Source organism: Phoenix dactylifera, chromosome 15 (assembly GCF_009389715.1).
Source record: "Phoenix dactylifera cultivar Barhee BC4 chromosome 15, palm_55x_up_171113_PBpolish2nd_filt_p, whole genome shotgun sequence".
Lineage (NCBI taxonomy): Eukaryota > Viridiplantae > Streptophyta > Magnoliopsida > Arecales > Arecaceae > Phoenix > Phoenix dactylifera.
In genome coordinates, this window is record NC_052406.1 from 761441 (window position 1) to 774037 (window position 12597).

The following is a 12597-nucleotide window of genomic DNA, read 5'->3' on the forward strand; positions in this document are numbered from 1 at the left end:
CCGTTTTTTACCTAAAAGTACTTTTGGAGGGCCAGAAAGTGCTTTTTGGCCCTCCAAAAGCTCCCCCAAACAGGGCCTTAAACCATTTTCGCTAAAACAGGGCCTTAAACCATTTTCGCTAAAACCGGCTTTATTTGTCAAAGGCTCAATGCCGCTCGAACCGTCGATTAAACCGCTAATACATTCGAACCCTTATTGTGGTTCATATAAACCGGCTGCTATTAAAATGCAAAGTTTTCCCAATCTGATCGATTCGGAAGAGTTAGCGTTCTGGTTCTTCGTTTCCATTTTCTTTTCCTCCAACGCTCCACGATATCCGGCAGCTTTGATCCAGACGGCTTACGGCGGCTTCCAGGTGTGCCCCCTCCTCTCCCTCCCTTCTCTCTGGCCTCTTGCCCTCGGCCACTGGGATATTCTCTCTCTAGGCCGACCTCGAGCTCGAGCTTTGGCTGCCGGAGCTTGGCAATCAGACCCTCTCCCTTCCTCCGTGCCTCCCTCACAGTCTCCTGATCCCTAACTTCTGAGGTTTGCTCCTGTTTCTTCCCCTTTTCTTGTTGGATGAGCAGATATTGTTTACTTTGATGTCGGGATTCCCCAACCCCCTCCCCCTTGCAAGGCTGTGCTCCCTTTCCCCTTCACGGCTTCTTGATACCCTCGTCCATTACTTATTGTCTCTTTTGTATTTTTTTGCTTTTTTTTTTTGCTGAGTAGATGGGCTCTATCTTCTTTGATGTTAGGGATTTTTTTTCCCTTGCAAGCCTTTATTACGTGATGGACATGTCAATAGAAAATCCGATGTATATATTTTTCTTGTTTTTAACTTTTTAGCAGCAGCAAAGAGGATGATTTCAGATAACGGTGTGTTATGACTATTATTAATGGTTGTTATAATGATTTCGGCCATCCCTGTTATTATATTGAGATAAATAGCGCGAAAAAAAAAATATGAAGGTCATTATTTTTTCTTGCAATGAATCGTTATAATATAAACAATGATCATTGACTTTACTTATTCTTTCAAATAAAATAAATTTTCAAAAAATTCAAATTTTTATCATAAAATTCTCACCAAAAATGATTATAGCTTTGAAAATATTATTATTTTGTTTTTGAGAAGTGAAGGTTAAAATAATGCTGTTATTTTGTTTTATTATTGTCAATTTTTTTCATTATAACACCGTTATCATGACTATTATTTCAGTAATTATTTAATATTAAGAAGGATTGCAAGGGAGTCTAGAAGAATATTAATAAATATTTTTATATAATATATTTAGTATGCGATTATGATGATATCTCTTATTTTCTTTTGATTTAACCAGTAATTCGTGGCTCGGTCACTTTTCCAGTTCGATCAGCTATCCGTTTTTCAAAGCGTTATCTACAGCTTCCACCATTGATGGCAGAGAAGGGCTGCTCGACATCGGGGTGGGTAAGAAACGGGTCCATCTCTACTTCCTTCACCTTCTTCGTGTTCTTCTCTCTCTAAAGATTCTAAAACCTCCACCTTCCTGTTGCTTCTCAGGATGCAGAGGCAGAGGAGCTCTATGGGGCCGAGTCCGGATGGGTGGAAGCTCGAACATCGTGTGATCATTTGCCTTCGCTGTCTTCTGACCTCTCTCACATCCCCGTCCCCGATTCTCCTTGCACCAGGTTAGCGTTCGTCTCCAAACCTTGGTCGGTGTTTTTTATTTGGTTCCTCTTTTTGGCTAACCTAACTCGAAGTAGATCGAAGAGAATTACTAAGAACCTGTGATAGATCATGAATTAGGCATGGGAGGTCACTGTATGTGGAAACTTTGTGGGAAAAAATGAATTTTTGTTACTAATAATGATGACAGAGATCTGCCTTAACGGTTAGTATTTGGTTTGTCCTCTGTCCAGTAATTTGGAGACTTGATTCTTATGGGTAAAGGTGTCTTCTACTTTATACTTTTTGTTGTTTGCATAGATCTTACTCATGAGCACTGGATTATGTATGTTTAGAAATGATTTGAGTGCTGGATGGACTGGTAACAAATCCTTGTAAGTTATGGTTGCTTGTGGCCTTTTAGTAGAAAAGGCTGGTAATTGAATTGTGAAGATACAAAAAGAGTTTTGTATACTATGGATTAAAAAGAGGATTACTCAACCACTAATATAATGCAAAGTTTTCTTTTCTTTTTCTTTTCGTTTTTAAAAATATCAGACATGGAATGGTCAGAAAGATGGACCGATAAGTTTTCATCATATCATCTAAAACACAATGCAGAGTTACAAGCATGCCTGTTAATTCCAAATGCTAGTGTTAGTTATCCTATATTATGAAAATAAAGGGTGATTTTTTCCATTTTTCTTTCTCTTTTTCTAAAAAAATATATCAGTGATAATAAAGTAAAGGGAGAGGTTATGGGCCAAAATCATGTACTGACCACCAGCTTAAGGATCTTTAATGAATGCTAGCAAAATATCTTTAAATGGGTAAGTCTGCCGACTATGGTGACAACTTTATTTTATGGATATTCATGCATTTATTGTTACTCATCCAACACCCAAACTCTTAATGCTCCTAAATGACACAAAAGAGGTGGACTTCCATTTCTTTGCTTTTTAGTTGGACATCATAGAAACATGTTGTTCCCTGCTACGTGTCTCTTCTAAGAATATTTTGCTGCAAGACAAAAGGTTAAAACTCCAAGTCCATTTGTTAATGATGGAAGTCTGCTTCATTTCAATAACTTCTGTCTGAAGTTCATCCTAGCGTACCAAATGCCACATAATTCATATATCCCCAATGGATAACACTGGAACCATGCTTCATTGATTGCAATTCTTGTGCCTTTTATCGTCACGTGCAACCAAATCCATTTTCCTTTCTATTATTTGTTTTAATCATCTCTACTTTGATGTTGCACCTTTGCCTCACGAACATGTGATGCTATGCTTTCATTCAACATGGTGTATGACAGTATAAGCCCTCTTCCCTTGGCTCCATGCATTTTAATATCTCTAGCCAGATCCATATTAAAGATAATTTGGAGTTCGGTGACTAGAATTCTGTACTTTGGGCATTCATGCTGACAAAAAAACATAGTGCCATCAGAAGGCATGCTGAAAAATAACTTTTTCATAATAGGAAGATACCTTTGTTTCATGCTTGAATCTTGTCAACTAGACTAGCCCAACATGATACACTAGTTCATGCAATAATCTCATAACCATAATCATCCAATCTTGTTCCATCTATTTTGGATCAGCTTTATGGATCCTCATTTGCCCAGCATTGTTAGCTTACTATTTCAAGCTTTTTTTTTTTAATATCCCTTTTTACAATCTCCATCCGTGTTACCTTAGGCACTCTCCTTCTTTTTTTCAATCCTTTAACAAAAATTAACCCCTTTTATTGGATTCCTCTAAGATCTTCATTATACATGCCCATAGTATCTTGATTGTTTCTCTGTCATTTTATCTTTGATTTTGGAACTGATATGGCTCTCTATCTACTCTTATCTCGCTGTTTCCTTTCTAGTTTACCACACAATTTTCCCAATATTCTCATTTTTACTACATTCAACTTATGTTTATAAACTTTCTTTATTGTTCAGTATTTAAAGCCATATAACATTGCAACTCTTATTTCTATTTGATCAATTTTCCTTTAAGTCACCATGATATGCGACTATGAGTTGATCATATAGCTCCTGAGAGGCACTTCCTCACCTCACCCAACCAGTTATAATTCTCTTATATTTTCTCTCTCTCATATGATGTGACTATAGTTTTATGCTGCTCGTCAATCTCAACTAATTTGGAATTAAGGCTTGGTTGAGTTGAGTTGAGTTGCAGGACAAGGGTAAATCCAACCAAAATTGAATGAGGGCAGGACTTGAGTCCTGGTCATTGGTTCTAACCCCCAATGACTTCACCAACTGCACTGACCCCTCGATATGTTTTATTTATCTTTTCTCTATTTTGCATACCATAGCTATAACCAGCATTATTTTGTATAAGTAACCTCTCCATTATTTTGTATCGTAGATCCTATATAATAAGAAAATTCACTTCGCGATATCTCTTGTCCATCAATCTTAATTGCTGCCTCGTCTTCATTTCTATTTTAAATAAACTTGTGTCCAATATGCTCTATTTTCATTCTGCTGATTTTGAGCTCTCATGTTTAAATCTTTCTTCCATAAATAGAATTTAACATTTAGTCATGTGCTTTAATCATCAATTAATACCCTGCATATAACAGATACCACGGCACAGTTTCTCAGTAATAACAGCAGCTGTTGAAACCTTGTATATATTAGCCTGACATCTGTTGTTACATATCGTACTAGCCATGAACCAATAAGGTTGGGGACATACACACTGACAATGGGAAAACTGGGTTTGTCTTGCACTGACTCAAGGCATATTGGCATCTCGCTGACCTAATACTGTTCGGTGTGCTTTCTTTTCCTTTTGAAAAAATGTCTGCTCATTTGGAGCAAGGTGTATCAAGGCATATTGCTCTTGTATCAAAGATCATACCATATTGGCTGGCCATCTATACAATACCATTTCTTGAGATTGGAGTGTTTAATTAACCATAAATTCATTATGATTAGTTTAAAAATCTGTGATGCTAGTGTAATTGTTGGTGCAAGCCTCTTGTGAGTGACAATACAAACAACTCCAGCCCTTGTCAATGCAAACCGACATACATATCCTCCATAGTCTTCTACTTAATTACCTTTCTTGGTAGCCTATCATAAGCTTTGTGTAAGTCAATGAGAACCATGGGTAAACATTTTTCTTTTTATTTATATTGTTTATCAATTTCCTAAGTAAGAAAACAGCCTTCATTGTTAACCTTTGTAATTGCTCAATTATCAAGTTAATTGTAGATCGTTACATACTTTCCCTCTCGGTCTCCAAGCTCCTTATTATTGTTGTATTGCATTCATTTCCTCATCTTTCTTCGTCCAACGGGTAAGTTGGAACTAGTAAATTTGTTTCATCAAACTTAACCCTCATCTATGGTTAAACAAGTTTCATTGGGAAATGTCCAACATTAAATTTCGTAAATATGGTTTCCATAGTGCTATGCAGAAACATGTGAGAGAGTATGGGCATAGGCAATGCAGAAGAAAGTAGATCGCATAGGCATAAATTTATGTCATCTCTAAGAAAATTAGTTGTATTTGACCAAATTAATTACACAAAACTGAGATTAGCTCTAAAAGGAAAGCTATAATTATCTTTGTTTGATAGAATTTATCTAGATGATTAAACAAATTTTAAATTTTACAAATTAATCCCATGAAAAAGTTCCAGAAAATTATAGTCAAGTAAAACCGAGGCATGAACTTTAATAATACTAATTTACAAAAATAAATAAAAATAGAGGGAAAATTTTAGTTTGAAGAATATAGTTATTTTGACTATTCTAATGCTTTCCAAAACTTTCAAAATAAATCCAAAACTATATGTGAAATATTTACATGGTCTGCAATTCTAGCCTTATATATGTAAAATTCAAGCCTTATATGTCTATAAGAATCAGGTTAAACATAAAATTGATTTTCTTTTTGATCTACAAATTGTTTGAGTCGTTGAAAAAATTAATCTTGTGTGTGTATATGTGCATGTGTATATAAGAAATTTGGTTAGAAATAAAATTGATTTTCTGTTTGATCTCTGTATTTGTTTTAGTCATCGATGTTAGTCTTGTGCGTGTCTCTATAAATCTTAAGAATTAGGTTGAAAATAAAATCGATTTTCTGTTTGATCTACGTATTTGTTTTAGCCATTGAAAATCTTACTTAAATGCTATATTATGAGAATGTTTTTTCCTATTTGGGTTAAATAACCAGTTCAAGTTTTAAATCATAAAATGTCTCATTCCAGAAATATGCTTATCCTCCATAATGACTTGAATACAGGTAAGCTTTACCCATATTACTTGTGAAAAAATAATGTGTCCATCTCCTTCAAATGCACTGATGCCATTAGCTCATCAATCCAGAGTTTGGTTACTGCTATGTCATTTTGTCAAACAATAATGTAGTTCATGGGTTGCATGCTGGCTAGAATTTCAAATGCCTCCAAGTCCCTTATGGATCATTGATCACTCGCTGTTTTAGGTGTAAGTTTGGCAGGGGACATTGTTCATCATGCAGCGTAAAGATTTGATTGCAGTAGCTAAGTTCCAATTCTCACTGTTCTTTTATCAACCATCATATTTGTCCGGTTTGTTGTCCTTCGACAGTGAACCCGTTCATATGCCTGGTTAATGATTGTCGATTAGCCTTCTGGCGGTGAATTTCTGACTGTTCAAATCAGTAGCCATTTTAAGGTCTATGCAGAAACTAACTGACAAAGCAAACTGTAGATGTATGCACCATTTATTTCTCAGATGTTTGGTAATCTCAATTTGCTTGCACATGTGCATGTGTCAGTGGTTTGACGGGTGGGAGAGTGCATGCATGCGTGTGAGTCTATAAACCCATACACCTGAACTAAAAAACTCGAACTGCATCAAGCTTAGGTTAAATTTCTAACTGAAGCATCTTATGCATTTCAGATGCCACCACCCTGCTGAAAACTGGCTGTGTTTAAGCTGTAAAGATGTTCTATGCAGCCGCTTTATCAACAAACACATGCTCAGTCATCATCAAGAAACAGGGCACTGCCTAGCTCTCAGCTTCAGGTATATTATATCAGCATTTCTTTTCTATGCTAAATTGATTTCAGTAAACATTCATATTGTTTTCTCTGAACTTGTGACAGTGATCTGTCAGTATGGTGTTTTGCTTGTGAAGCATATCTTGATGTTCAGATGATTTGGCAGTTGCGACCTGTTTATGAAGTTGCCCATCTGTTAAAATTTGGACAGAGCCCACCTTTTCGTGCCCTTGAAAGCCTGCAGTTTAGCACTCAAAGTGAAAGTTCCTCCTCAAGATCTTAATTTTCCGGTATGTAGCTGCCACGGCTCCTGTTGAGGTGAAGAGAAAAGTGGGTTCCATCCATGTCTTCATCCGTCTTCCGTTAAAACAGGGATTTATGGTGTTTTTATTCCAGAACTATACCAGACTGTGGGGTGACAGAAAGATGTTAGAAATAGCAGACAATTTGAGTTCTGTTGGAACGGAGATGCCAGCAACTGAACTCTAGATTTGTTTCTTCTTTTCTTGTGTTTTTGCTTTGTCGGTGACGGTAAATTGATAGTGCAACCCTTAAACGAGTGAAGCCACTAGTTTCATTCCCCATGTTTGAATTGAAATTTCTTCCTGAGACGATTGCCCTGCGAAAGGACTACTGGAGCTCATATTTCTCTAGTATATGCTTATCAGCCTTTCAGCTAATTGGTTACAAGTTGGCCAATTGTTTGTCTTTTGTCCTCTCAGTTTGCAATCAATCTTTTGAGGTGCCTATATTTGATGGCTAAAACGGTGGTTCCATCGTACCCTGATACTTTTTCTTGCTGGTTGCCCTTTTTCCCCTTAGCTTGGTTTATACTGCTTCATCTAACTCCTGGCTAATTGTAATACAAGATTCTTGAGAGGTTGCATGTTTGCCTGGCCACCATATCGTTCCGATTCTGTGCTTTATTCTGCCTCCCCTCCCCGATCAACCCAGAAATTGTGATATATTTGACACCATTGAATGTGATTAGAATATGATAAAAAACATCATTCAGCCTGTGGGGTTTGTTTGGGTGCATTCCGGTTCATAATTAAATTAATGGTTTAACATTTTAAGATCCGGTAGTGTACTTGGTTTCATAACTTCAAATGAATCGATTCGATTAAATCTCATAATCACTGAGTCAAAATATTCTGTTACCCAATCAAATCAATCCAGAGCAGAGCCAAACTCTGTAATAAATTACCAGTTTATTCGATCATAGCATGGTCATACAACTACTATTCGTCTTGTTCTGGTAATCATCCAACCATAAGAGTTCAGGACACAAACATCGGTACAATAATAAGAAAGCCAAACAAGGGAAGACACACACATGTATAAGGAAAAGAAATACAAAGTATCATCTCGATATAACTCGAGTGCATGTGGGATGTCCAACTCCTAGTTGCTGCCACTAATTCTTGGCTCCTGGTTTGCCACTCTTGGCCTGCTTGAGATTAAAATCAAAATGATTAGAACTACATCATAGAAACAAACTCCTATTTCTAACCATCTACCTAAATATTAAGCGAAACAATATTCCCTTTAAAACTTTGCCGTCAAACATATCATGAGGTTGCCTTCTGAGTCCTATGAGACTGCTAAAAACCTTGGTTTTGGAAGGAGATAATGAAATCCGGGTTACCTTCTTCTTGGGCTCCCGGGGCTTACGCTCGGCCTTTTTGGGGGCCTGCTTTGAGGCCGGAGCCTTGGGTGCACTCTCTCCTGCCTTGGGCTGCGACGTGAGCCCAGCAGGCTTCTCGGCCTTCAAGGATGCCATTCCGCTCGCAGTTCTTCTCTCACACAACAGAAGGTAAGAAAAGCTCTTAGAAGTGGTGCTTGGCTTGGGTTTGTCACTGCCAGGGGAGTGGTATTTATAGCAAAGCCCCATGCCAAGCATGGAATTAGATTCAAAACCCAGAGAACAAAGCTGGCTTGAATAATTGTAGCATGAGGTAAGGGAATAATGGCCGGCTATTGGAAGCTTTTCCATGGAATTAGATGCATTTTAACGCTTTTTAGCATTGGTTAGATGCGTGTTTCGGTATAATGTTGAGTATGGTCTGGAGATGATTTGATGAAATGTGGACATTCATGGATGCTTTTCACATTGAATCCATTATTAGGAAGCCAGCTAGGAATGCTAAAAAAGATTCATTGATGCATATTCTAAAAGCCAAATTATACGAGGACAAACGTCTATACAATGACTGATAAAGCCAGAAGCAAGTGTCATGTAAATCTAGTTGATAGAATCAGAACATATGAGTCGCGTGACTCTTGCTAAAACTAAATAAAGTTCAACTAAAGGTATGAACTAGGTCGAACAGATAGAATTCAGCCACAAAAAAGAAAACTAGGTTTAATAATTAAGTTTCGAGTCAGTCTAATAGAAAATTGAGAAAAAAAATACCAATCTTAGATTCTCAAGAACAAAAGACTATATTGTAGGCCGAATAAATGAAGACGACTAACACAAACTACGTTAAGGCTAATAAGGTATGACTACCAGTCTGATAGTTAGTTGCAGAATGATCGTGCTTAAGTGTAGTTAGAAGACAGTTGACAACAATTACCAGAACTACCAGAGATGGAGATCAAACGTGGGAAGCAACCGTTAAAGTAAAGAATTATCATATTTGTGGGTAGTTAACTTATAGTAGTATAAGTACTAGAATTGTGCTCTATATTGAGACTCTTCGACCCTTCGACAATCAATTAATCCATTTCATTCATTTTATGTTTACTTTATCTTTTATCATAAGAGTAACCGTAACTTAGTCTTTCTACCGCAGCTCCACACTACATCCTTACCATAGCCCCATACTACAACTTTTTGAGAATAGATATGAAGTGGATATATGAGGAAAAGGGATCAATCTTCTTCAATCTTATTCATTGGGGATCGTCCCATTATAAAGAATACAAGCAGCTCTACCAAAAGCCAATTTGGAAAATGTTGCAATTAGCTATTACTATACATATACACTTGCCATGTTTAGGACAACAAATAAGAAAGTGTGAGCTATACAATATTAGCATAATGGAAAAACAATTACAGAAGGTATATTAAGGATATTCTATTTACACTCCCCCTCAAACCAATGGTGGCTCATCATTAGTTGCTAAGCAAGTAGTTATGATGATTCTCTGGTTGCATCTTCATAAGGATATCGGCAATTTGTTCATTTGAAAAAACATGTGGTAGTGAAACAATGCCTTGTTCAAATTTTTACGAACAAATGACAATCCACCTCTATATGTTTTGTCCTTTCATGAAAAACGGGATTGTTGGCAATTTTTATGGCACTTTCATTGTTGCAAAATAGTGGAGTGGGAGAAGTAGAAGCATCTCCAAAATCACCAAGGAGTCGTCGAAGCCAGAAGATTTCACTACACGTAGAAGACATTGCTCGATACTCTGATTCTATGGAGGACTTCAAAACTGTGGCCTGCCTTTTTGATTTCCAAGAAAGTAATGAGCAACCAAGAAAAGTACAATAGTCAATAGTTGATCGTCTCATATCTGGGCAACCGGCATAATCTGCATCCGAGAATACTCGCAATTCAAAAAAGGATGATTTTAAATAGGATAAACCTAAGGTTGGTGTAGAACGAAGATACTGAATAATTTGATGGATTGTTGTTAAGTGCAACTGGCGAGGATCTGAAACAAATTAACTTACAATATGCACGACATGAGCAATATTAGGACGTGTCACTGTAAAATACACAAGACTACCAACTACCTTCCTATAGAGTGTAGGATCAGCAATGGCATCTCCATCAGTCCTCTCATATCTGACATTTAGCTCCAGAGAAGTGTCTGCAATTTTATCATCTGTGAGCCGAACTAGATTGATAATATCTCTTGTGTATTTGCCTTGGCTAAGAAAATATCCATGGGGACATTAAGAAATTTCTAGCCCAAGAAAATAGGTAGCTAACCCAAAATCTTTCATTTGAAAAGATTAGTGAAGAATGTCTTTTATATTCTTAATAGCTTGATGATTATCTCATGTTATCGATATATCATCTGCATAGACCAAAATGAAAACTTTTCCGTGAGTGGTTTTGGAATAGAATAAAGAATAATCATTGCAGCTTTGCTTATATCCAGCACTATGAAGAACTGCTTTTAATTTAGAAAACCATGCCTATGGTGCTTGTTTTAAGCCATACAATGCCTTCTTCAACTTGCATATAAATAGTTTCGGAGAGCTCACCATTAAGAAATGCATTCCTGATATCTATTTGATAGATGTCCCAATTAGAGGTTGCTACAATAGCAATTAAAGTATGAATGGTGGTCATTTTAGCAATCGGAGCAAAGACCTCATCATAGTCAATTCCATGTTCTTGATTGAAACCTTGGACGACAAGCCGTGCTTTGTAACGATTGAGAGAGCCATCAGATATAAGCTTGATTGAATAGACCCACTTGCTGCCTATGATAGGGTGATTTAGAGGAGCAGGAACCATGTCCCATGTGTGATTGGCTTCTAATGCTTCTATCTCTTGCTTCATAGCTTGATTCCACTCCATACTTTCTGATGCATGATTGTAGGATCTAGGAATGAAAATTGGATCTAGAATAGAAAATAGTGAAAGATAATCTGGTGGTTTAACATTCCGACATGAATGCTGAAGTGGTAAAGCAGTGACGGAAAATGTATTTATGGTGGAGGATCAATTGAAAAAGTAGTACCTACATCGTGAGTTGATGTTGGGGGAGGCATATCAAGGAAAACTGCATTGCTTCTTTCAGATGTTTCAAAATTTTGCATGGTGTTAGAAAATGATGACAGGGAGCAATTAAAGAATCAGATGAAGTAGAAGTAGAAAACTGAGAAAGGTATGAGGTACTTTTGAAGAAGACTACATTTATGAAAATTCTCCATTTTTTGTTCACCCAATCAAAGCAACGATATCCCTTTTATGTTTCCTAATATCCAAGAAATATGCACTTAATTGATTTGGCATCCAATTTCGAATATTCAGAGGATAGGAAGCAGCACATAACAGGTGCACCCAAAAATTTTGAGCAATTTGTAATTTGGAGAATGCCCAAATAATTTTTCTAATGGAGAAATATTATCCAACACAGTAGTAGCTAATCAATTGATCAAGTAAACAATAATCGAAATACTTTCCATCCAATATATCATTAGTAGAGAAGCATGGAGATGCAATGCACATGCAGTTTTCACGATGTGCCGGTGCTTTCGCTCTACAACTCCATTTTGTTGGGGTTTATGAGGACAACTCTCCTGATGAGTAATTCCTTTAGTAGCTAGATATTCAATAAAATCTTTTGACATGTACTCACCCCCTGAGTCGAAGCATAGAATTTTGATTCTCTTATTAAATTATGTATGTACCATGGCGTGAAAATACTTGAACACCTGCATAACTTTAGATTTTGCCACAAAAAATATACCTATGAAAATCGACCAATCGTCAACAAATAATACATAATAGTATTTTCAGATAATGAGCCAACACGAGTAGGTCTCCAAACATCGGAATGAATAAGATCAAATGCAGAAGCAATTTGGTTCACTTTTCTAGTAAAAGGCAATGTTATGAGCTTTTGCAAGGGCACAATCATCATAAGTTTTATTAATTTCAGATTTGTGAGTAAGTGTATCAGGTTAAAACACCAGATGAAAATAAGAAATTCAAACTTAAAGCATGAGGATGGCCAAGATGATAATGCCAGAGTGTGGAGTGATTGATTATACCCCTATTTGATTTTGATGAGCTCAAAACATTTGAGTATATTTCATGTTGTACTAATGAATTTAATCTAGTGTTTCAGGCAAATATATGTGAATTTATCTTTAAGAGCATCGAGCTTTGGTTCAAAAAATTTTGGCTAAGTGTTGAACTCAATTAAACCAAAGTCTGAATCTCGAGTCAACTCCGGAAGATTGCGAGTCA

At 36.7% G+C, this 12597-nt stretch overlaps 1 protein-coding gene across 1 annotated transcript; it reads left to right on the top strand.

The window, feature by feature from the left end:
- Positions 1 to 227: 227 nt before the first annotated feature.
- Positions 228 to 7273, top strand: LOC120113229 (histone deacetylase 6-like). The gene is made up of 5 exons (XM_039134028.1): positions 228 to 355; positions 1323 to 1432; positions 1526 to 1653; positions 6551 to 6676; positions 6757 to 7273. The coding sequence occupies exons 2-5, from the start codon at positions 1400 to 1402 to the stop codon at positions 6932 to 6934; spliced, it is 465 nt and encodes a 154-aa protein (XP_038989956.1). The 5' UTR covers positions 228 to 355; positions 1323 to 1399; the 3' UTR covers positions 6935 to 7273.
- The last annotated feature ends 5324 nt before the right edge of the window (positions 7274 to 12597 follow it).

Coding starts and splice junctions, on each gene's coding strand:
- LOC120113229 (XM_039134028.1), top strand. CDS start 1,400: ATGGCAGAGAAGGGCTGCTCGACATCGGGGTGG. Junction 1,654..6,550: donor CCCGATTCTCCTTGCACCAG/GTTAGCGTTCGT, acceptor TATGCATTTCAG/ATGCCACCACCCTGCTGAAA. Junction 6,677..6,756: donor TGCCTAGCTCTCAGCTTCAG/GTATATTATATC, acceptor AACTTGTGACAG/TGATCTGTCAGTATGGTGTT.